Below are 26,694 nucleotides of genomic sequence, written 5' to 3' on the forward strand. Positions count from 1 at the left end.
AGCTATTTCATAAAAGCTTACAAAAACAGAGCTCAGTTTACTAGGATATTTGTAGAAAAAATAATGACACAATACTCAAAAACTAGTATACTGACAAGCAAATGTGTGAGAAAAAGAAAGCCTCCATGTTTATATGGTCAGTCCTGATGTTTAGTCCTGATGTTTCCAAACATCACTGAGGGTGTCCCTAGGGAACCGAGCACTGGCAATTTTGGTCCCAGTAATCTCTGACAATGTGTATATGGTCCTAACTTCCCCCATCTTCCCAAAAATCTATATTATCTCTTTTTTTTCCTTTTTGGGTCACACCCAGTGTTGCACAGGAGTTACTCCTAGCTCATGAACTCAGGAATTACTCCTGTCGGTGCTCGGGGGACCATATGGGATGCTGGGAATCAAACCCGGGTCAGTCGCATGCAAGGCAAAAGCCCTACCCACTGACCTATCGCTCCAGCCCCTGTATTAAGAGGTCATCATGGTATCTAAATTTTACTCTAATCCCAGAAGTTTGTTCAATCTTCCCAGTTACTTTTGCATAATGGTACAACCCAAATACATAACTGAAGGGGAAAAAATTTTTTTAATTGATTTACTATGATTTACAAAGTTACAAAGTGATTCATGATTGAGTTTCAGGCATACAATGTTACAATACCAGTCCCTCCACCAGTGTCTACTTCCCTCCACTCTTGTCCCCAGTATCCCTCCCATCCCCAAGCAAGCATCCATAGCAGGCACTTTTTACCTCCTTAAGTACTTCTCTCTTCTGCCAGAGTGATCGTTTCACTATATACTGTAGTGTTCCCTTCCCTAATCTATCTGCCCGACTCCCCACCCCCAACTCCAGTAGTACAGTTCTTAGTGGAAACCAATTCTCATGGTCTTTGTTTCAATTGACTTAAAACATGTATTATTCCCCTATTATATTTCTTTATATACCATGTGAGAGAGATCACTATGTCTGTTCCTCTCCCTCTAACTTCACTAACCCTAATATTCTCTAGATACATCCATGTAGCAGCAAATTGTATGACTTCATTTTTTCTTACAACTGAGTATTATCCCATTGTGTACATGTACCACCGTTTCTTCATCCAGTCCTATCAATTCTTGAGCACTTGAATTTCCAGATTTTGGCTATTGTGGGTAGTGCTTAAGCATGGCTGTGGCTGGAACCGGAGGTTTTCAGCTGCCAGGGCTCTGCAGGGGGCAGGGAGGGAAACTCAACCCGCCTGGCTGTCCTCACAGGGGCCCCTTGAAGGAGGGCATGTTGACTTTCCCTCCCCGCCCCGAGCAGAGCCCCGGCAGCTGAAGATCTCGGGTTCCAGCCACAGCCATGCTTAAGACCACTCTCCACACGTTCGGACGAGCCTCACGCATGAAGGAACCGGCAGAGGAACCTAGGTGTGTGGGACCCAGGGCTTAGATCTCCAAGCCTGCTCGGATCGGGACTGGGCCTCCTCCACCCAGATCCCCCCATCTTCCAGTATGTAAGGCTTTACACCCACCAACTGCCCCCGGCACCATGTAATCCAATCAATGGAAAGTTCCAGAGACTATAAAACCCAGCTCCCAGATGCGGCCGCGCAACATCTTATTATCTAGTTCTTACTCTGGAAAACCTGGCAGGCTACCCGCAGGGCAGAGTCTGGCAAACTCCCCATGGCATATTCAATATGCCAAAAACCAGTAACAATGATGGGTCTCATTCTCCTGACCCTGAAAGAGCCTCGAATGTGGCACTTTTAAAATCTCAGGGCTAGGACAAAGGAGACAAAACTGGTGCCTGCTCGAGGAAATCAATGAACAACAGGATGACAGTGATACAGTGATACAGTGGGTAGTGCTAAAATGCACATAAGAGTGAAAATGTCTTTTCTGTATTATGTTTTGGGGCCCTTGGGTGGAACTGCTCTGTCACATCAATGTTCAATTCCCAGTGTTTGGGTTTTGTTTTGTTTTGTTTTGGGGGTCCACACCCAGCGATGCTCATGGGTTACTCCTGGCTCTGCACTCAGGAATCACTCCTGGCGGTGCTCAGGGGACCATATGGGATGTTGGGAATCAAACCTGGGTTCGCCACATGCAAGGCAAATGCCCTACCTGCTGTGCTATCACTCCAGCCCCAATTCCTGTTTGGTTTTTTGTTTTTTTTTTTGAGCAATATCGGTATTATTTTCACAAAAGGTTGGACCAAACTTCCCCCCAGCAATGAATAAGAGTCCCTTTCTCCCTGCCCCCCAACCATAACAACACTGGGTGGACTTGTTCTTTTTGATGTAAGCCAGTCTCTGTGGTGTGAGGTGATAACTCATAGTTGTTTGGGACTGGCATTTCCCTGATGATAAGTGCTGCAGAACATTTTTTCACATGTCTTCTGACCCCTTGATTTTCTTTCTTAAGAAGTTTCTGTTCATTCATTCTCCCCATTTTTTGATTGGGTTGGATGTTTTTTCCCTTGTGAAGTTCTACCAGTGCTTCATATATCTTGGGGTTAACCCTTTATCAGATGACTGGTAGGCAATATTTTTTCCTAGTCTGGGGTGTTTGTATTATGGTTATCACTTCCTTTGAGGAGTACCTTAATTTAATATAGTCTTACATGTTTATATTTGCTTCCACTTGTTTGACAAATAGCATTGTAATCATTAAAAATGTGTTTATGTCATTATATGAATTATATGCCCAATCATGAATGACTCTGTAACTGTATCTGTACTCTTATTCAATTTTTTTAAAAAAATACCTCTATCTTCAGTATCATGGAGATTTCTGCCTATGTTTTCTGTATGTAACATGGGTACAGGTCTGGTATCAAGGTATTTAATCCATTTTTATTTGACTTTTGTGTCTGGCATTAGACAAGGGTATGAATTCACTTTTTTCCATGTGACCAACCATTTTTCCAATACCACTTGTTAAAGAGGATTTTCTTGATCCACTGCTATTTTTTGTCTCCTTTATTAAAGATCAACTACCATAAAACTAAAGTCTCTGGATTTTCAATTATACGCTACTGATCTGAGGGTCTGTCTTTGTTTCAGTACCATGCTATTTTACTACCACCTTGTAGAACAGTTTGAAGTTGGGGAAAGCGATGCCTTCCACCTTCCTTTTCTTGAGGATAGCTTTAACTATTCACATGTATTGTTCTATATGAATTTCAGAAATGTCTGATCTATTTCCTTGAAGTCAGTCATGGGTATCCTCTGGGGGCTTCACTGACTCTGTACAATGCTTTGGGGAGCACGGCCATTTTAACAACGTTAGCCTCTCAAATCCATGAGCAGGAGGACAAGTTTTCCATTTCCCCACATCCTCTTTTATTCCTTTTGGTAGTGTTTTATAGTTTTTTTGCATGGATCTTTCACCATTTTGTTAATTTGATTTCTAGGTACTTGGTCTTCTGAGACACAATTGTGAACGAGATTTTTTCCCCTCTTCTTTTTCATTATTTCATCACACATATATAAATGTAATCATTCTATTTCATCACATATATATTTATATGCACATAAAGAGAAAAGTCATGGGCTTTTTTGCATGTTGATTTTATAGCCCTCCACTTTACTATACAAGTCTACTGTTTTTTGAAGACTCTTTAGGGTTTTCTAAGTACCATACCATCCACAAATAATGAGCTTGATTTCTTTTCCTATTTGGATGTCCTTAATATCTTTTTCTTACCTAACTGTTCTGGCAAAAACTCCAATACTATTTTGGACAGAAGTAATGGAGTGGGCAAGCTTGTTCGTGATCTTGGAAGGCTTTCAGTTTTTTACCACAGAGTATAATATTTGTGGAAGGCTTGTGGTGAGTGGTTTTGATTATGCTGAAGAAAGTTTCTCCAACTCCCATTTTATTGAGTCTTTATCATGAATGAGTGTTGGATCTTGTCAAATGCTTTCTCTGCTTTTACTGATAAGATCATTTGATTTTTTCTTTATATTAATATGGTATATCACCTTGATTGACTTAAATATGTTAAATATGTTCAATTATCCTTGCATTCCCAGGATGAATCCCACTTGGTCATGGTGTGTGAGCTTTTTGATGTGCTACTGGTTTCAAATTGCTAGTATTTTCTTGAAACCTTTACGGCTATGTTAAGCAGGGATATCAGTCTATAACTGTGTTTTTTGCATGCTGTCTCTGTCTGGTTTTGTTATCAGGATAATGTTTACTTCATAAAAACCGTTAAGAGCCCCTCACTCCCAGGTGGGTCTCAGCATCCTCCACCAACAACCTGTGCCAGCCACATTTAGGGCCCACACAGCTCCTGAGGCATGCAGGCTGCACAACAGATCTATTCAACAAATTCCAAGATGCTCACAGTTATTCTTCCTATTATTCTGGAGGACAGGAGGAGACGACAGAAAGGAACCTTTTGGTTAATTCCTCAGCATCTTTAAGAGGGATTAACAACAAAGACCCAGACCCAGAATAGAAATAGCACTATAAAACCATAGGGAAAACATGTAGAAACCCAGCAAGCTCAATGAGCAAAAACAGTATCACCGAAGACAAAATACCACCAGTAAATCCTCAGATAGTATTTTTAGTGACACTCTGATGAGGATGCTCAATAAGTTCAAATAAGCAGTAGCACAAGAAAGTATGAGAGTCAAAACAAAACAAAATACTAGTCAGAAATGACATAAATGAAGAGGATGGTAATTGATATAAAAAGGTCAACAGAAGCTCTGAATAACAGAATAACAGAAGTTGAGCAAAAGATTGAGGTGCTCCAAGATGAGGGGGCAACTGCCAGGAAATAGCAGAAAGTGGAAGATAATCTAAAAAGAAATAGATCATACCAGAAAACCATGGCATGAGTTCAAGAGGAATAATATATGAATCATCAGTATCCCCAAAGAACAGGAAGGCAAATGTAATAATAAAGAAACAATAGTTAAAGAAATCATAAGAATTTTTCAGAATTAAAAAATAATAATAATACTCAGAACGGAGGGTTACAGACACCAAGATCCAGGAAACCCAAAAGGTCCCAGTAAGAATAAACCCAATTAGGAAAGCTCCAAGACAAATTCTACTCAAAATGAGAAAATCCGAAAATAGATTATTGAGAGCAGCAAGATCATTAAAAAAAAAACCTTATATACAAAAGGAAAGCCCATAAGATGTACTGCAGATCAAATAAGACTCTACACGCCAGAAAAATATGGAAGGATACAGTACAGAAAGACAATGAAATGAACACCTCGCCAAGAATCCTTTTTCCAATGAGATTATCACTCAGATTTGAAGGAAATACATAGAACTTCAACAGACGGGAAACAGCTTAGGGAATTCATAGCCTTGAAATCACTTTTTTTCATTTGCAAGAAGCATTAAAAGAGCGCTCTTAAATAACAAGAGAAACTTCCCATCACGTGGCATTGAGCATGTCACATGCTCAATGGTGCATATGATTGCCCTTACTAGATTAAGGTTAAAAACACATAGCAATTAATCATCACAAATTAACTTCAGTAGCACTGTCCTCCCGTTGTTCATCGATTTGCTTGAGTAGGCACCAGTTTACGTCTCACGACAAATTGTGAGACCTGTTACTGTTTTTGACATATCAAATACATCACAGGTAGCTTGCCAGGCTTTGCAGTGCAGGCGAGATACTCTGGGTAGCTTGCTGGGCTCTCCGAGAGGGGCGGAGGAATCGAACCGGGTTTGGCCACGTGCAAGGCAAACGCCCTACCCACTGTGCTATTGCTCCAGCTCAAATTAACTTCTATTGATTTCTATTCTGATAATTCTATCTGCTAATTTATTTTGGACCAAGTAATATGAAATAAATTAGTTATTTACCTGTAAAAAAAATTTAAAAAGAGGAAACTGTTTGAAATTATGTCTGTTTCTTCAACTCCTGTAAGAAACTGAAAAGGATGGGCAGTAACTCTTCTTTAAAGGTTTGGAAGAATTCCACAATAAACTCATCTGGCCCTGGGTTTCTGTTTTGGGGAAAACTTTTGATTAACATTTCAATTTCCTCAATAGTAACTGGTCTGATTAGGTGTTCCAAATTTTCTTTGTTCAGCCATGGGAGATTATAGGAATCCAAAAATTTATCCATCTCAGTTTGGTTCTTTCTCTTCATAGCATACAGATTTTCAAAACAGTCACTGATAATCCTTCAAATTTCTTTGATATCTGTTGTGACACTTACCCACCCTCCCATTTAATTTCTAATTCATTGAGGTTCTCCTTATCTCCCTCCCTCCCCTGCCCCCTCTCTCTTTCTTCATAGTGCTAGTGGTCTGCAGATCTTATTTACTTTTTCAAAGAACCAAATCTTGGTCTCAGTCTTTTGTATTGTTGGAGGGATTTTTTTTTGGGGGGGGGGGGGGGGCAGATTCAAGTTCATTACTTTCTTCTCTAAGTTTTATTATTTCCTTCCTTCTCCCTCTTATGAGCTCCTTTTGTTGATTGTTTACCAGTTTCTTTTTTCTTTTGGTTTTCAGGTGCTTCTGGCTCTGCACTGAGGAAATTACTCCTGGCAGTGCTCAGGAGCTGTAAGGGATGCTGGGGATCAAACTCACATTGGCCACATGCAAACGCAAAGCAATATCTGCTGTACCATTACTCCAGCCCAGTCCTCTTCCAGTTTCTTTAGTTGTGCAGTTAGGTTATTTACATGGGTCCTTTCTGCCTTCCTGAGGAAAACTTACAAGTACTGCATAAGAACATTCCTCTTAACACTGTTTGAGCTGTATCCCACACTGTATCCCAAGTTCTGTTAGCCAGTGTCCTCATTTTTCATTTTTTTCCAGGAATCTTCTGATTTTCTCTTTGACCCTCTAGTTGTTCTGTAGTGAGCTGTTTAATCCCCAGATATCTGAGTTACTAGTTCATTTCTCTTTGTAACTAACTTCAATTTTTAATGTATCCTGGTGTGAGAAGATAGTTGATACAATTTTTATCCTCTTAACTTTATGAGACCTTTATACACTGGCTCGGCTCTTCACTCGCTACCTGTCTGAATGCAAGGTTCCGTCTCAATGGAAAACCAGCAGGACCGTACTACTGTTCAAGAAGGGAGACATCCATGACATTGGCAACTATCGCCCGATCTGCCTATTGTCTGTCATCTACAAGTTGTTCACTCGAGTCATCCTGAATAGGATTGGCAGAACATTAGATGAAGGACAACCATGTGAGCAAGCAGGGTTCCGCAAAGGATTCAGCACCATCGACCATATTCACACGATAACCAAGCTCATTGAGGTATCTCGAGAGTTCAAAAATGCCGCTGTCTAACGTTCATTGATTTAAAGAAGGCCTTTGATTCTGTTGAGACAGAAGCGGTCATGGAAGCCCTAGCCAATCAGGGCGTACAAACTCAATACATCAGGATCCTTCGTGAACTCTATTGCGGATTCACTACCAAGATCTCACCATTCTACAAAGAAGTAATCATCCATATCAAGAGAGGGGTTCGGCAGGGTGATACCATTTCACCAAAACTCTTCAGTGCCACCCTCGAGAACATCATGCGACGACTGGAATGGGAAGGAATGGGAGTGAAGATAGATGGTCGGCAACTAAACCACCTCCGCTTTGCTGATGACATTGTTTTAATAACACCAAACATTAGCCAAGCGGTACAAATGCTGGCCGACTTTGACCGTGAGTGTGGAAAGGTAGGACTACAGCTGAATCTTACGAAGACAATGTTTATGAGAAACAGCCTTGTTCCTGACGCCCCATTCGCTCTCAATGGAACGACCGTCTCTGAATGCAACAGCTATGTGTACCTAGGTAGAGAGGTCAACATGACAAATGACCTGGCACCCGAGCTGCGCAGGAGGAAGAGAGCGGCTTGGAACGCCTTCAAGAACGTCGAAGAAATAGCTAAGAGGACGAAGAACCTCCGGCTCCGGGCACATCTCTTTGATTCCACTGTTCTTCCTGCATTAACATATGCCTCAGAGACCTGGGCCCTACGCAAACAAGATGAGAATGCTATTCAGGTCTCCCAAAGAAGAATAGAAAGAGCTATGCTTGGAATATCACGTTTCACTCAAATGAGAGAAGGAATCCGGAGTTCTGACATCCGTCGACGATCAAGGATCAGGGACGCTGTCTCATTTGCCAAGGTGTCGAAAATCAGATGGGCTGGTCACGTAATGAGATTTAAAGACAACCGTTGGACTAGAGCTGTTACTGATTGGATTCCACGGGATGTCAAGAGACCGCGTGGCCGCCCACCTACCAGATAGTCAGACTTCTTCGTCAAGATCATGAACGATCGGTTTGAGGCCCTCCATGTTCCCGGAGCGAAGAGATGCCATTGGGCTACACTAGCACGCGACAGGGACAAATGGAGACGTTACTGGCGCCCGCTCGAGCAAATCGACGACTAACGGGAAGTTAAGTGATTAAGTGTGATTAAGTGAACTTTATGAAGTTATGTTTTGCAGCCCAGCATGTGGTCTATCTGGAAGAATGTCCCATGTACACTGGAGAAGAACATATATTCAGCTTTTGGGGGATGCGAAGCCCTCCATTTCATCCTTCAAAACCAGTATTTCCTTACTGAGCTTTAGACTACTTAATCTTTTGAGCAGTGCTCCTGATATTATTGATAAAGCCTCCTGATATTATTGTGTTGCTATCAATGATGCTAAGCATGGGGGTAGAGAGATCACTTAATGGGCTGCATACAGGAGACTTGGATTCAATCCTTGTTACAACATATGGTCCCCCAAGCACTGCCAGGAGTGACCCCCCCCAAGCACCTAGAGCATACTGGGTATGAAAAAAATAATAATTATAGACATCAACAGCAACTCCTTGCTCTGAAACTAAAAGTCTTTTGGTATAAATTGACAGTTTTGGAATCCTCCCTAAGTCAATTTTAATTTATCTTATTTGTGGAAGTGGTTTTAGGGATTCTCACATAAGCAAGACATACGCTCAACCAGTGATCTATATTCCTTTCCTGGTCTTGAGTCAGCCTCTAATATTAAAATTTAGCATTCCTGGGTGAAGGAGCTAACTTAGTGGGCTAAAGTGTATGTTTTGCATGCAGAAGCTCCTAAGCACTGAGACGCTCCTGAGCACTGCACCTAGAGAAGCACCCTGGACTGACTGGAGTCTCCCAGTCAAAAATAAATAAATAAACACATTTCAAACTGTACCATATCTACAAGAGAAACATTTTAGATCTAAGAAAATATGCTGATGAAAGTAAAGACGATAGACTGGAGTGATAGTATAGCAGGTAGGGTGTTTGATTTGCACGAGGCCAACCTGGGTTAGATCCCTGATAACTCATATGGTCCCCCAAGAGTGATTCCTGAGTGCAGAGCCAAAAGAAATCCCTGAGCACTACCAGATGTGGTCCAAAAACAAACCAAAATAAAGAATGAAAAAGACATTTCATGCAAACTGAAACCATAAAGGCACAAGTTATACTTTTATCAAAGTAGATTCAAAATAAAATTGAAATGGCATATCAAATAATGACATAAAACTAAAAGTCCACTTATCAAGACAACTTAACAATTTAGGTAAGTATGCACCAAACCTCAAAGCTCCCAAAATAATGAGGCAAACTTTGAACAAACTGAGAACTTTGAACTTTGAACAAAGCGAGAAATACGTAACAGCAAAATAACAGTAAGAGACTTCCACACCCCTTTCAATTACGAAAAGGACCACCAAACAGAAAAACAACAGAGAAATGTCTAATTTGCTTAAACAAGTATAGGCAAATTGGACATAACATAAATAGAATCCTCCACCGACAGCAAAACAGAACTTAGACCACAAAATATCTTAAATCTGGGAAGGATAAAATTATCTATTGTTCCTAATGACAATGCAATGAAATTAAAAATCAACAAAACAAGAAAAAGTGAAAGTTTTAAAAATATTTGAAAATTAAATAACATTCTTAGGAAATTAATGTGCAAAACATGAAGTTGCAAAGAAAATTTGAAAATGTTATTTAAAAAAAAAGGAAGAAAAAGAAAAGGGCCGAAGCATATAAGGGGCAGGGTGCTTGCCTTAAATACAGCTGACCTGGGTTCAATACCCTGTACCTATATGGTTCCACAGGTCTGCCAGGAATGATCCCTGAACATATATCCAGAGGTAAGCCCTGAGCACCACCAGATATGGCTCAGAAACAAAACCAATGAAGAAAATAAAAACAGTATCAAAACATACTGAAAGATGGGGGGATGGGGGTGGGAGGGATATTATCCATGGTGGTGGAAAATGGGCACTGGTGGAGGGATGGGTATCTGATCATTGTATAATTGAAACCAAAGCACAAAAAATTGTAAATCTACAACTGTAAAAAAATAAATAAATAAAATAAAATAAAGGGAAAAAAAACATACTGAAAGAAAGCTTGTAATACTAAAAAGAGAAACAAGATCTCAAGTCAACAACCAATCTTATACCTCAAAAAATTAGAATATGGAGCCAGGAGACAGTACACTGGTTAGGGAACATGCCTTGCATGCATCTGGCCAGGATTCAAGTCCCAGCACCACATGGTCCTCCAAACATCTGGAAGTTCAGTCCTGGAGCACCACCAGGGTGACCCTGGTCCATGCAGCATCCCATACGTGGGCCCTAGCACTGAACCACCAGCCTGGTCGACAGACAATAGCTGGACCTCCTGAAAACCACTTGGGAGGCCCCCCACTCCAGTCCCGCAAAAGGAAAAAAGGCAGGGGAACACAATGGTTACAGCAGTTTACCTACTATGCAGCTGCAGCCTTGATCCCAGTTCAACAAGGCACCACGGTCCCCCAAGGGTCTGCCAGGTGCGTGAACTTTCTGGTTTGGGGCCACACCTGCCAGTGCTCTGGAGTCACTCCTGGCGGTGCTGGGGACGGGGGAGAAGGGAGGGAACCAGATGGGGAACGACAAGGATTGAACCCGAATCGGCAGCGTGCAAGGCAAAGAAGGCCTCGTGCTCCGGCCCCTTTTATAACTCTCTCTTTTCTCTTGTTTCACTTTAACGTTTCCCGGGGCACAGGGTTTGCTTAATGCACCAGTCTCTAACCTCGTGGCGTTTTGTTTTTGTTTGCCCTCACACTGTCTCGTGCACAGCACAGAACAGCAAACTAATTAAAGGAGGTCTTGGTAGCTGAATTGTACGGCAGACCTCCTTTGCCCCCCGGTGAAGAAATACAATGAAATGCAATCCTCCCCCCACCACCACCACCGACCACCACCACCAAAAAAAAAAAAAAAAAATCGGGTCTTTTTCTCCCTGGCTGCTCGGGGAGGCCGTTTCCCGCACGGTTTTAAGGAACCCCCTTTCCTTAGCTCCGCAGCGCCGGGCACTGAAAGTGCAGCCGAGCCGCGCGCCAGGCTGGGCCCTCGCGACCTCCCCGGGGGAGTTCGAGCATCTGCAGCCCCGGCACCGCCCACCCGCCCTAACAACCCGCGCGGCGGAGCAACCGCTCTCCCCGCCCGGGTCCGGCAGCCTCTCCCTCCTCCTCCTCCTCCTCCTCCTCTTCCTCCTCCCGGGAGCGCTTCTCCACCGCGGTCCGGGGAGATGCCCGCGTCTCCGAGCATCCCCCGCTCGGCAAGCACCGCACAAAGGGGGAAGGCGGCGTCGGCCAGGAGCCAGCCGAGCTCCGAGCCGCGCCCGAGCCCCCCAGCAGGGACCTCTGCAAGCCTCGGGAGAGCGCGCCGGGCCGCGCAGCGAGCGAGCGAGCACCGAGCCGAACCGAACCGAACCGAGCCGAGCCGAACCGAACCGAGCCGAGCCGAGCCGAGCCGAGCCGGGTCGGGCCGAGCGGCCGCCGCCGCCCCCGACCCCCACCTCCCCGCCGCGCTCACCTGGTGAGGCGGGCACGGCTTTGCGTGCGGGGGGCGAGGCTGCGGGATGGACCGCGCGGGCAGAATCCGGTCGGGGCAGGCCTGCAGCCAGGCCGTGGCGCCCTCGTCGTCCTCGTCGTCCGACCACTCGCGCTCCTGACACTCGTGGCGACACTCCTCCGGCACGCACCGGTAGTCACAGTCCGAGTCCGGCCCCCTCTCGTCCTCCACCTCCTGCACCACCACCACCTCATCCTCCAAGTTCTCCTCCGCCGTCTCCGTCTCGTCCTCCTCCTCCTCCTCCTCCGCCGCCGCCACCCCTTCTCCCTCGTCCTCGTCCTCCCCCTCCTCCGCCTCCGGCTCTTCCTCCTCCAGCTCGCCGGGCCAGGGCAGGTCCTCTGGCTCCATGTTGGCGTCTCGCTCCCGGCGGGCCCGGAGGAGGGAGAGGAGGAGGAGGAGGAGGAGGGTGTCGGAGTCGTCGGGAGTTGGCGGCTGCGCGCAGGCGCAGAGAGACGGCGGCCGTCTTGCGCGCCGCGCCGCGCCGCGCGCAGGGGCGGGGCGGGGCCGCGCGGGCGCGCGCGCGTTGCTAGGGACGCCCCGCGGGCGGGAAGGCCCGCGGGAAGCGGGGGTGGGGGGGGTGGGGGGGGGGTTAATGACAGGCGACGCCCTCGCCTCCATCCCCGTCACCGGCGCGGCTCTTGCTCACAGTACTGTAAGCTCACAATAAACCCAGACTGTGCCTCTCTCTCTCTCTCTCTCCAGGGAGGGCAGAATTTCCCGTCCTCGGCTGGATTAAGCCAAAACCCGGCCTTGCAGCGAAGGGAGGATCAGATCTCAGAAAAACAAAGCCATGATCATCAAATTTGCAAATGATGATGATTTTTTTTTTCCTCCCCAGATGGGTAGTCCGCTTTCGGGCAGGATGTGTGGTGGGCGGCTTGAACCTAACAATGGAAAAATGTCGGTGGTGGTAGAGGCTTTTCAAGGAGAACTGGCGCAGGTACCAGAAAGATGAGAATGTGAATCCAGAAAGATGAGAATTTGAATCCAGGTGTTCTGTAGCATGAGAGGAGTGTCGGAAGCGCTTCATCGCATTACGGAATTTAAGGGGATGACCAGTGTGGAGGACTTAGTGAGAGCTTTTGATTGTTGATTATTGTGATGAAAAGCTTGTGTAGAAGACTCAAAAAAATAATACTCAAAAAAATATCTATTGTGCTGAAGACTCAAAAATAAAATAATTCACCCCCAGTGACAGGCTTAGTTGGGTTTACCCCAGGTTTTCCGTAAATCCAGTAATTTATTGGTCGGCTAATAAAGGATGAAAGAACAAATATTTATGCTGACAGTAAATGAATTTGGGGTTGATCAATGACTTTGAAACACTGACAGCTTATGGAATCTAGAGAGGCATTGCTCTAACCTAAGAGGATTGCTGTACTTAAAGCAGAGTCCAGCAAAAATTCTTCATTGTACTATGTAACTACAATAGCAGAGATAGCCAGAGAGATGGTACACAGGCTCAGGCACTTGCTTTGAACGTAGTTCGATCCTGGGTATCCCCTATGGTCTCCCCAAGCCCACCAGAACTGATCCCTGAGTAGAATAAGGAGTAATTCCTGAGCACCACCGGGTATGGCACAAAAACACAACAACAACAACAACAAAAAGAGAAATTGGCAACAGTACTGAACCAACATTTGTGGGCTAGTTTTAAATGTATGGTGAGAAATAGCTGTCCTATATGACAACTTACCCTGGCAAAATAATAAAAGTAAAACATGAACTGGAACCCAAAGCCTTAGGACTAAATGGAAAATTATGTTGAGGTACAACTCTTTTAGTAATAGGTTGAAAATTTTAATGACTGGAGTTTTATGGCAGGAGGATGTGGATAGAGGGAGAGTGAAAATGTGGAACATGACTGAGCTAAAAGAAAAAGCATCTGACTCTGGAAAACACATTCATCTGGATTCTGGGCTTTCATTGACAGGGTTTTATAATTTAGGCTCCTGGATTTGAGACTTATTATGAAAGTGGATGTTCATTTTGTTTCCAGTAATTGTGATTTCTAGTAGTTGGTCACTGTGTCCTGTCTAGGTGTTTTTGTCATTAGCATTGGCTGGAAGAGAAGGAGGCAATAACTCTGATCCAACCACAGACTACAGTACCTGTAGAATCTCAGCAGTAGTGAAAAAAAAAATGACGATCATAAACTAATATCCTGTGGCCTTTGTCTGGCCTTCATCAAAAGTGGTTGGGTCTAATTAAATAAACATCTTGAATTATGTAACTAGTCTCACACTAATAACTAAACCTATTCATTAGTAAGAGGTGGCTTGGAATTCACAACTGTGCTGAGAATCTGGGGAGTGGGTGAGTTTTTGGGTCACACCTGGTGGTGCTCAGAGGTTACTCTCAGCTCTGTGCTCAGGAGTCACTCTTGGTACTTGTGATTAAACTGGGGTCAAGTACCTTAACTATTGTACTAACTCCAGTCTTCAGGATTTTTTTTTTTTGTTTTACAAAAGCAGACTCACAGAACACCAGTATCACACAGGTCACTCTAAGATAAAATAAAATAAAATTCAGAATCTTGCCTAAGCACAGAAACTAAATACATAATAAAACATTTTACAAACTATGAACATACTACACATCTCCCTCTTCCAATAATTTTTAGCTAATGCTGGCTCTTGACCAATTATAGATCTAGCATCACTCAATTCTTCTCTTCCTCTAGACTAATGGAATTAATTAATTATATAATTGTCCCCTTGGGTCTGCATAAATAGTCCAAAGTGATGGAGCACATGCATGGCATGAACAGAGCCCTGGACTTAATCCCTGGCATTAATTCCAAGACCAAGAAGGTGCATGGCCTTCTGAGCACCACCATGTGTAGCTTTCATGGCCTCCAGAAGCATTGCAGAGACACAAAACAAAACAGAACAAAATTATCCCAGCATTCTTACATGAACCAATACAGAATAAATATCTGCTTCTTAAGTGGGTATTGGATAATACTGAGTTTTCCTTGCTCCTCCCCCTGGGATCTTAAGGTTTATTGAGCCACTCTCACAATAGTGCAACTGAGGCACCCCTATTCCATCAGGCACTAATAATCCTATAATGCTTTCTCCTTTCCTCAGTAATCATTTTAACAGTCATAGTAAATTGACTTCTTATAATATTTCTAGGAATGTCATTTTGTATGAAAACAGTAAGATATATTAAGCTTAAAGGTTGGCTCTTCCTGGGGATCTCTCTATATTTCCAGACCACAGTCTTCAGGCCATGTTAGTCTTTCCTAATCCCAGCAGGGTCCTTATTCAGTTACTTCTTTTTGGGTCATGACAGAGTTTGTCCATGACCGTGCTCCTAATTTATGGTTAAGTATTATGGTGCTTGGCCTGGCCCATTTCAATGCCAGGGTAGCTCACAGCTTGCCCTGGGTCCACCAGTCCCTCGTCAGGACCCTGCTCTTGAAGTATTAGGAACTAAGGGCAACTGAGGCTTAAGTCAAGTAAATATGGATGCCTAGGAGTAAATATTATTTTGGAGTTACTTATCTCCCGTGTTACATAGCATAGCATCAACTGTCTTCCTGTGTCTATACAAAAAGAACATTCCTAAATAAACCATGCAAATGACGTAAAGGAAAGAGAAAAGCAATATGGGATTATTAGTGCTTGATGGAATTGGATGTGCCTCAGTTGCACAGTTATGGGAGTGGCTCAATAAAACTTTAGGTCCCTAGGGGGAGGAGTAAGGAAAACCCAATGTTATCCAATAGGTGGGGATTTTGTTTGTTTGGAGTGACATTCTTCAGTGCTAGGGGTTACTCCTGGCAGTGTTGAGAGGCTATTCCTAGTATGTTGCTATCAGGGGTTGCTCCTATAGTACCTGGGAGACTTTGCATAGGTGAGCATCAGTACATATCAAACCTAGGTCTATCCCATGCACCTCATGCGCACTCGCTTCTTTGGATGGAGGGAGGAAGGGGTATATCTAGTGATACTCAAGTGGTAGTCTTGACTCTGTACACAGGGATCACTCCTGGCAGTGCTCAGGGGACAATATGGAATGCCAGAGATTGAACTCCAGTAGGCCACATGCAAGGGAAATAACCTACCCACTGTACTGTCACTTCAACCTTGCCACACAATAGCTCTTCCAGACCTTAAAGTCCCACTTCATTGAACCTTCCCCCAAGTCATCAAACACAAAGTCCAAAACCCTGAAAGTCCTAACAATATCCTATTACGGAGATACTCCATTATTCCCCATGGTGTTTTTTCTCCCTTATTGCATTGACTAATAAACCCAAATCTCTTAACCATAAATGTGTTCTCAGGAATCACTGACTGGAAAACATAGCCATATTAATCTAAAAGAATTATGTATGTTCTATGCCAGCTTTAAACTTATTAAAAGGAGTGCATCCCCTGTTAGTAGAATTCTTATTTCTTCTCAATATTTCCTTATCAAATATTTATTTATTTGGGGAGGGGGAATTTGACTCACACCCAGGTAGTGCTCAGCGGCTCTTCCTGGCTCTGTGCTCAGGACTCACAGGGACCTGGTGGTGGCAGGGACCAAACCAAAGTTGACTCTGGCACCAATGACTTATTGAGTGTTTTCTAGGTTCAAAGTAAGTGCTAGAAAATAGGAATTCCACCTCCTGGCACCAATCTTTATACAACCAAGCAAGTGCACCTGCTGATCTTTCCTTTTAGTTGTAGAGATAACAGCTTGTGTTTGTGCTTCCATTGGAGATAGAGCAGACATTTTGTATTTTTCCCGAGAACACAGAGAATTCTGATTACCCACAATGGGGGGCTAAAACCCATGCCTTATTATTCAGAGTCTTCCTATAAGCTGTCATTTCCCTATTAGTATTCCTTTAGGGAGTTCAGCCTTTGCCTATATAGAACTCAGACAGTCCTGTTTCTCTGGGAAGGAAGAAACTAAGCAAGGGGCATGCACAGCACCAGAAAAGAGTTGTGATTCTATATACACAGTGCCTCCCTATCCCTAAACTTCATCTTTCATCAAAATCACCTTAGATACACATTTGAAGTGTTGTAGGAGAAATGTATAGATGAAAATCTCAGAATCATCAGAAACCCAAGATGCACACAGTTAATTTTCTGTTTTGTTTTCATTTTTGTTTTGCAGTGTAGGAAATCAAACCTAGGGCCTCACAAACAAGGCTTGTGATCTACCACTACGAGGTAGCCCCAGCCCTCACATACTGTTATCATCCATAACATATTGTCAGACTCCAGCTCTCTGAGCACTATGCAACTGTTTTTATAGATAAATACACAGGTTTATCTCTGAATAATACGTTTACTAGTATGCTTCCTAAGATTAAAGTCATAACTATATACATATATATGTAAATATATTGAAAAATTACCATTATCAGTAATAAAGTAAAAGGATGAGAAAAGGTGGACATGATATACCACAAGGCATGTCAGACAAGAGTAGAAGTCCTTGTAGAGTCTTGGGGAGGAATTAATAACTCAGAGATTAAACAACCCAAGAGCCAGACCTGGTGAAACCAGTGTAACTGTGCATGACTGTGCACTGCAGGAGTAAAGTAGTGCTGAGAACTGTTCACATAACACCTCGTTTGACTACTTAGGGCAGTCAGGTGACTGATAACTCTCACACATACCTAGAAGTAGGGCTGACATTCATCGGGTGTGCACAAGTACAGACATACTAATTCAAATTCTCCCATCTATATTCATTGGTAACTCACCAAGGTCCCAAACACGCTTCCCTCTTCACCCTCTTTACTTCCTACCTACCTCCCTAGGATCCAAAAGTTAAAGGATTTACACCTTTTTTTTTTATCTTAAGCTGCTGATTTGATTTGTTTATGCCCTTGCCACTTTAACTATTTTTCATGTCACCAGGAGAAATAAAGTGCTATTTTGAAGAAGAATCAATGGATTGGGAAATTATTAGTAATTTGGACTTAATTGAAGCCAGAGCTAGTGAAGTTTTGATTTTATAAATAAAAGGAAATCTAAAGAATACATAGTTTGCTGAACCTAAGGGAGAACTAGCAGGAAAATAACTGGAAACCATTGAGTCAGATCCTTCGTAGTATGAGCACCAGCTTATCAGCAAGGAGAGTCACAAACTGAGCTTCCTGTCTACAGAGGATGAAACGGTGGGGACTGGGGACGCATTTAGAACTACAGATCAGCTGGAGTGCTCCCACCAAAAGATCCCCCTTTCAACATAAAACCTCTGTTGAGAGGAGAGAGGAGAGTGGAGAGAGGAAAGGGGAGAGAGGGGAGAGAGGAGAGAGAGGTTGAAAGGTTAAAACCTTTGAAGATTTAGGTTTTAATTTCAAAATAGAGGGGAAATAGTATGCAGAGCCAGCTCACACACATAACTTGGTTAAAGCACAGCATTTGGAATTGGGTTCCTCCTTCTTTACCTTTCAATCCTAAATAAAATCTAATGTCCAAACCATGATCTCAAAAAATTATGTGGCTCCTATCCAATTACCTCCAGGTTTAAACATCTGTCATCACTCTTATCACTGTCTCCACAGACCTGCTCACTTGATCATAGAGGCCTTCTCTAATCGCCCAACACACCCATGCTCTTATCCGTACTTTACTTTTTGTACTTTGTTTTTAGGTCTTAGCACTGTGTGACTATCCCGAATTCAGGGAACATGGAGTGCCAGGGATTAAACCTGGGACTACTGCATGCAAAGCTTGCTTTTCCAACCTTCTGAGGTATCATACCAACCTCTATTTTTCTTCTTCTTTACTTTTCTTTTTCTTTCTTGACATTTATCACCACCCAAAATCTGTTTGTTGTCCTTCTCCTCCCACTACAATGCAAACCATATGAGAAGGGATTTTAAAATTTTTTTTGCACAATGTTGGACATATACTGTCTAAAATAGTGCCAAAACGTGAGACCAAAGTGAATGGAAAACCTCAACATCAGACCAGAATCCATAAGGTATATTGAAGAAAAGGTAGGCAAAACCCTCCATGATATTGAAGCTAAAGGTATCTTCAAAGATGAAACACCCACTTAAAACAAGTGGAAGCAGAGATAAACAAATGGGACTACCTTAAGCTAAGAAGCTTCTGTCCCTCAAAAGAAACATTGACCAGGATTCAAAGACAGCCTCTGGAATTGGAAAGGATATTCACCCAATACCCTTCTGATAAGGGGTAAGTATCAAAGATATACAAGGCACTGGTTGAACTCCACAAGACAAAAACATCCAATCCCATCAGAAAAAGGGGCAATAAAATGAACAGAAACTTTCTCAAAGAAGAAATTCAAATGGCCAAAAGGCACATGAAAAAATATTCTTCATAACTAATCATCAGGGAGATGCAGGTCAAAACAACAATGAGATATCATCTCATATCACAGAGACTGGCACACATCCAAAGGAACAAGAGCAACCAGTGCTAGTATGGATGTGGGGAGAAAGGGAACACTCCTTCATTGTTGGTGGGAATGCCAACTGGTCCAGCCTTTTTGGAAAACAATGTGAACATTTCTCAAAAAACTAGAAACTGAGCTCCCATTTGACCCAGCAATACCACTTCTGATAATATAACTTGGGGGGCCCAAAAACACATAGCAGAAACACCATCTGCACTCCTATGTTCATTGCAGCACTATTTACAATAGCCAGAATCTGGAAACAACCTGAGTGCCCAAGAACAGATGAATGGATAAAGAAACTATGGCACATACACACAATGGAATACTATGCCGCTGTTAGGAAAAATGAAATCATAAAATTTGCCTAAATGGATGTACATGGAGAGTATCATTCTGAGTGAAATGAGTCAGAAGGAGAGGAACAGATATAGAATGACTGCATTCATTTGTGGCATATTAAAAACATATAGTAGAAGACTAATATCCATAGTCAGGGAAAAGAAGGGCTAAGAGGACTGGTCAATGGTTGGAATCAACAACAAGTGATGTCGGGTGGAGAGTAGGTAAGATAGAGAAGAGACCAGGATGACAATAATAGCTGTACAAGATCTGAGAGTTAAAAGTAGATAAAGGGATATTCTGGATAACCTTTCAGTATCAACAATGCAAACCACAAGGCCCAAAAGAAGAGAGAAAAGGAGGGGTGGGGGGAGAGACAGAGACAAAAGGAAAGTCCCTGCCATAGAGGCAGGCTGGGGATGGGGGTTGGAGAGATGATAGGAGGCAATCTGGGGACAGTGGTGCTGGTAAATGTATACTGACGGAGGGATGGGTGTTGGAATACCGTATGAAATTTAATTATGAATAGCTTTGTAAGAGTCTATCTCACATTGATTCAATAAAACAAACAAAACAAAACAAAAAATAGTTTCTGGCATATAAGAAGGGTGCTGATTAAATATGTTGAATGAAATAAATGGAGCTTGAATTCAATTGAATGGGTTTTGAATAAAACTTCAGAATAAATTAGGCTTTGTTCCCCAGTGGTGCCAAGTGTGGGACCTAGGGCTTCATGAAGTGCTCTACTGCTGCCGCTGGAACTACATCCCAGGCAGAATAAATCTGGTTACACCAGATCTTGTAAAGATGTCAATCTAAAAAAATCTGGACAGGCTTGCTCTGAATTCAAGCCCGTGTTCTCCCTTGAACATGTATCTCACCTGCTTATCTATATATTTCTTTGCTTGTCTATTTCCACTCTGGAAAAGCCTATGTTCTCTCCATATGACATACTTCTCTCTTTCTCTCCCTTCATATCTTTCTAGATATATTTTTAAAACTATCTTGTTTCATATAATAAAGAGGAAGGAAGTATTCAACAAGGAGGAAGTGAGGGGACTGAAAGGTTGTACATGAAAGTGTCACATATGAAACCTTATCAGCAATAGTACTATAAAGCACAGTTTCAAGTTATTTTTTTAAAGTGTCTCTTATAGAGGCAGGTGGGTGAGTGGGAGAGAGAAATGGAGTTGGGGGAGGGAAGTGGACATTGGTGAAAGGAAGTATATTGAAACATTGTATTTCTGAAACCTAATCATTAATAAATTTGTAATTCACGGTGATTTTTTTTGGGTCACACCCAGCGATGCACAGGGGTTATTTCTGGCTCAGGCACTCAGGAATTACTCCTGGCAGTGTTCGGGAGACCATATGGGATGCTCGGAACCAAACTTGGGTTGGCCGCGTGCAAGACAAATGCCCTATCTGCTGTGCTATTGCTCCAGTCCCTCATGGTGATTTTTTTAAAAAAAATTTAAACTATCTTGTCCCACGAGAAATAAAATAAAATAAAATAAAAGGCTGACACACTTGTTCTGCATGAAGGAGGCTCAAGTTAAGTTCATGGCACTACATGGTTCCCTGAGCACTGCCAGGAGGAGTGACACTTGAGCACAGAGTTGGGAGTAATGTCTAAGCCCTACAGAGTGTGACCCCCCAATAAATAGAAGGGTTCAGTGGACTGTGTTGGAAGAATGATTGGCACCTGAGCAAGTAACACCTAAATTTATACCTAAATCATAAACATCTAAATTCTTGTGAATAAATGTTACCTCCAAATTCTTAAAAATCTATTTCAGGATCTTTTCAATTCCTTTCCCAACTGGCTTCTCGGGGGCCAAGGTGGTCAGACAGCAACGTCTGTCTCCCAGGTGCTTGAGTGAGTGAAGGTAAAGCTAATTAGGCGCTTGGGTGGTTGGGTGGGTGGTGGTGAAATTGATTCTTGGCAGCAAACTATCCCTTATGATGATGTTCACAGACTAAATTAACCCATTAACGGTTAAATTCCCCTCCCAGTCCTCTTCCCTTTGTTGTTGGTTTTTACTGACGGTTGGTGATGGTTACTGAGTTACACACATACCTGGCTATTGTCCTCACTCCTCTCGCTGCTCACCAGAGGTTGCACACCTTTAGTTGCATGCTCACAAACCTGGCTCTGCTCCAGAGATATACACATTATTTCAGCATTGGGGCATTCGGGTGGTGGGGGGAGGCAATCACAGAGCCACCAGGATTGAGCTCAGTGCAGATGAGCGCACCAGGGACAGAACTGGCAGCCTCTTGTTTGCAAAGCAGACACTTGCACCACTGAGCCATCCCCTGGACCTCAACAATTTCATTTCTATCAAGTTTTTCATAACTAGGGGGGAAATGAAAGTTAATAGAGAATTTTTGTATCTATATGTATGGCTACATGCATGGGTATATAAATAAATCTTTATGAGCCATTGGGATTGGCATGGAATATACAACAAGCTTCTTATTTTTGAAGGGAAGGGGATCACATTAGGTGATGACTGAACACCACTCCAAGTAATACTGGAGAGCTACCTCAAGATTTCCAAAGGCAAGGCATGTGCTCTAGCCCTTAAGTCTTCTCCCTGGCCTCCAGGCTTCTGTTTCTATTAGAACAAAATTACCACCTTCACTCACTGATTCCCCTGTTGCTATCATATTACTGTTTCACAGCTGGGTACTGTTGTGGATAATTGGGTAGTTAACAGTGGAGGTAGCCAGATCAAATTTACTGAAGGAAAGATTATATTGTTAAGTTCATATATAATGATCATCCTTGCCACAATGACCAGTTACTTCAGTTGTTCACTAAAGCATAGGACTTTTCTGCTTTTGCGTTGAGTCCAAAGAGCTAATAGTTTCCTTTCCCCAAATAGTAATTAAGAGTCTCACTGTTGCTTTATCTTGCCCTGTTGATTACTTCGAAATATCCCATATTTCTTCTGGAAATTTTAACTTGGGGCACACTCCCAGGCTAGTATGCTCTGGTTTTCAGCATTGAAATTATTTTGCTCAACAGTGGTTTTTGTTTTTGTTTTTGTTTTTGTTTTTTTACTATTTTTGGTCACACCTGGCATTGCCCAGGACTTACTCAAGTCTCTGTGCTCAGGGATCATTCCTATTTGTGCTTAGTAAACTACACACAATCCCAGGATTAAACTGTATGTAAGGCGAGCACCCTAACTCTTATGCTACAGTTTCAGTCCTTAACTTAGTTTTTAAAAAATACACTAGATGAGATAAACTTAAAGATCTGGAAAACATGTTTGGCGTGCACAAGGCCCCAAGTTCTATCCCCAGAACTACATGGATGAACCATAAGCACTGCCCAACATAGCCCGGGGCCCCCAGCACCATCAAGTTGACCACCAAAAATATTGGGCCTGCACTGCTGACCCAATTATCAGATAGAGAATCACGGGAAATGACCCTTGGGTCTCTGAACACTGCTGGGAGGACTGAAAAAAGAAATCTACTGGAAATGTATAAATTTACTGACAAACTGTGAATCAGAAGAACTAGGTCAACACACAGAACTTGCTACATAATAAAGAGGGATTTTGTTTTGTTTTTATTTTGTTTGTTTTTTGTGGGGTCTCACCTGGTGGTGCTCAGGGGTTTCTCCTGGCTCTACATTCAGAGATCACTCCTGGCAGGGCTCAGAGAATTATAGTTGGTGTCAGAGATCAAACCCAGGTTCTCTGCATGCAAGGCAAACACCTTATTTGTTATGTTCTCTCTAGAACCCTAAAATGTTACTTAAAATAATTAGCACTGTAGCACTGTTCTCCCAGTTGTTCATCGATTCGCTTGAGGGGGCACCAGTAACATCTCCATTGTGAGACTTGTTGTTATTGTTTTTGCATATTGAATACAACATGGGGAGCTTTCCCGGGCTCTTCGGTGCAGGCAGGATACTCTCGGTAGCTTGCCGGGCTCTCCGAGAGGAACGGAGAAATCAAACCCGGGTTGGCCGCAGGCAAGGCAAATGCCCTACTCTCTGTGCTATTGCTCCAGCACAAAAAATTATTTAATTTAAAATAATTAAATTTGCATTATTTTGTTATAAGCATCAGATAATCAAAACATCCACCTTACATAAAATAGTACCAGAAAGGACCAAAGAAAATTAAAGTCTATGGCTCTAAAATACATGAGCAATTACATATGCATTTTCAAAATAAAAATAAAATATCTTATTTCTGCAATTGAATATGTTACTTCTATAATTATAACTATAATAGCTAGTCCTATTTCCTTTATCTCTCCTGCCATCTCAGCCAGCCGGAACTTTTACTCTTGGGATGATCCAAACAACCATTTCTGATGGGTCCTAGTTAGTGTTGCACTATTCTTCTGTTTAGTCTTAACAGACAGGTCATTCCTGGTAATTTTCCCAAAGTGTTGCTTGTGCTCTAGGCTTATTCTTCTCTCACTCAGTTTTGTATATGTGGTCCTATTTCACTTTCAGATTATATCGCTTTGATAATTCCAGCCAAATAGAGATCTTCTTTTTTGTTTTATTAAACCAGCTGTATAAGGATTAATAAAAAATGATAAGGTTACAATTTCATCTTTCAGTACAGTGAAACCCTTGTTCTGTATGGCAGTACAAAATAGTCCTCCTCCTCCTCTTCTTCTTCTCTTCCTCCTCCTCCTCCTCTTCCTCCCCCTCCTCCTCCTCCTCCTCCTCTTCCTCCTCCTCCTCCTTGTCCTCTTCCTCGTTCTCCTCCTTCTCCTCCTCCTCCTCCTCTTCCTTCTTCCTTCTTCTTCTTTCTCTCTGAGGCTAAAACTCAAGTATATTCCTTGGGTATTCAGTTTATTTTTACCTTGGGTATACCAAGATATCTTAAGAACAAGAAGTAAACCAAGAATTGAAAGAACAAGAAGTAAACATCATTTGTTCTATCTTTTTGGGGGGGGGGCACATCGAGCAGTGCTAAGGAGTTACTTCTGGTTCTGCTCTCATGAATCACTTCTGGAAATGCTCAGGGAACCATATGGGATGCTAGGGATTGTACTGAGGTCGGCTGCATGCAAGGCAAATGCCCTATCCACTGTAATATCACTCCACCCGCAAGAAGCAAACATTTTTCAAGTGAGTGGCTAGAGATAAACATTGAAAAGCATTTACTACCATTTTATCTCTTTGGTTTTCAAAACCATGTGTTCTGGTTGTAAGAAAAAGAGCACTATATCTCAATTACAATACCTCGGAATTTCCTATTGCCTCTTAGTTGGTTCAGTAACTGATTTTTTATTGTATTTTAGATAATTTGGTTATAATAATGTTAACTTTTATGATTTTGCTAGAACGTTTTAAAACACCTTCATCACCTTCACCACTTTCACTCCAACCAAATTGCTTAAGACCTTCCACTACTGTCCTTATGTAACTCCAACTGACACCCAGTATCTGGCATTTAATTGATTCTTTAACTATACAATGACCTCAAGTGTTTCTGGTTGATAAGGTACATGACATGCAGCTATTTCTGCAAGCACCAGTCCTTTACCTTGCTTTTTACCCAATAATGTTCCTTCAAGTCTTTTGCCTAACTGGTCAGACAATTATTCACTACGCATTAATTGGCATTCATTTATACTTCAACCCCTGGCCAAAATGGTGGCTACATAGAAGAATGAATAGATAATTGCGATAAAGTAAAATGTTAATTGTAGGATCTAGGAAAGGAGTACATGAATTCTCACTGTAGTAAGTCTTTCCAATTTTTCTGCTTGAAAAATGTCTTATAGGGGTTAGAGTGATAGCACAGCGGGTAGGGCATTTGCTTTGCACACAGCCAATCCGGGTTCAATTCCCAGCATTCCATATGGTCCCCTGAGCACCACCAGGAGTAATTTCTGAGTGCCTGAGCCAGGAGTAACCCCTGTGCATCGCCGGGTGTGACCCCCCCAAAAATAAAAATGTTTATAAAACATTAATAAACAGGTTACTGGGATTTTTGACACTACCCACAACCACCCCCATTCAACTACATTATGGATTCTGGAGATGTTAAAGCTCAGATTAGGGAATTTTTCTAAAAGGGATTGCACCTAGAAATTTTGGGGACCACCAGGCTCACACCTGAAGACCCAGTTTGTATACACTTCTCCTTTATGACAGAAAATGCCTATCACTTCAGGGTGTGGGAATTTTGAACACCCAGATTGTGGACTAATTCAACTCCCCTGGTCATTTATATTACATTCAAGTATTATATTTTTGTCAGTCTCTAGAAAATCACAGTGGCAAAGGAAACCAGTTAATTTTTTCCTCAAGTGGTGTTTTACTCCAAGTATTAGGGGACTACATCATGATTCCAGAGGTTATCAAACTTATTTGGCCTACTGCTCCCTTTCAGAAGAAACAAAAATCCCCACCCTGGAAGTTTGCTTTCTTTAAGCAAACAAAAAGTAGGGGCTGAAGTGATAGTTTAGTGAGTAAACCATTTTCCTTGCATGTGGCCAACCCGAGTTCTATCTCTGGCATATAGTCCCCTGAGCACCTCCACGAGTGGTTCCTGAGTGCAGAGCCAGGAACAACCCCTCAGCAACTTCAGGTATGCCCTCCCCACCAAAAGAAAGTGTCCCACCCAAATGTACACAATAAAAACTACATGCAGGATAATTCTAGTGTCCCCACAGAGGGACAACATTATCCACTTTGGGAAATACTAAGAGGCTTTTATAAAATTATACAATATTCCAGTCTGCCATAAATACTTCAAGCATCATTGAATACTTTGGGTTATAAGGGATGAATAGAATAACAACTGAAGTTTTTCTTATTCTGGACATATAATTCAGACATCTTTCAGATACTTAGTGAATGGTTTAGAGGTTACTTATATGTGGTATAGGTTGCCTCAAAAATCAAGAATTATATGGTATGTAAGAATTATACCTTTTTCTTAAAAAATAGAGACGCAGAGTGTTTTTATTTTGCATCTTATTTTTCACCTTGAAGGTGACATCTCAATGTTCCTAGGCCACTGTATGAATACTTCCTTTAAGGAGATACTTTGAAAATTTTGTGCAGTTTCTCAACCACACTCTACCATGGCTATACATTATCAGTTC

General features: G+C 42.4%; 1 protein-coding gene across 1 annotated transcript in view; it reads right to left on the reverse strand.

The window, feature by feature from the left end:
- ALMS1 (ALMS1 centrosome and basal body associated protein) overlaps positions 1-12,226 on the reverse strand; it is an 89,817-nt gene extending 77,591 nt beyond the window's left edge. Inside the window, exons 1-2 of the mRNA XM_056122453.1 lie at positions 12,124-12,226; positions 11,827-12,087 (exon numbers count right to left, since the gene is read on the reverse strand). Coding sequence (XP_055978428.1) covers positions 11,827-12,087; positions 12,124-12,213 — 351 coding nt within the window. The 5' untranslated portion in view covers positions 12,214-12,226. The remainder of the gene's footprint in view (positions 1-11,826; positions 12,088-12,123) is intronic.
- Between the last annotated feature and the right edge of the window lie 14,468 nt (positions 12,227-26,694).

This window comes from Sorex fumeus, unplaced genomic scaffold, assembly GCF_029834395.1.
Source record: "Sorex fumeus unplaced genomic scaffold, SorFum_2.1 ptg000006l, whole genome shotgun sequence".
In the NCBI taxonomy this organism is placed as follows: Eukaryota; Metazoa; Chordata; class Mammalia; order Eulipotyphla; family Soricidae; genus Sorex; species Sorex fumeus.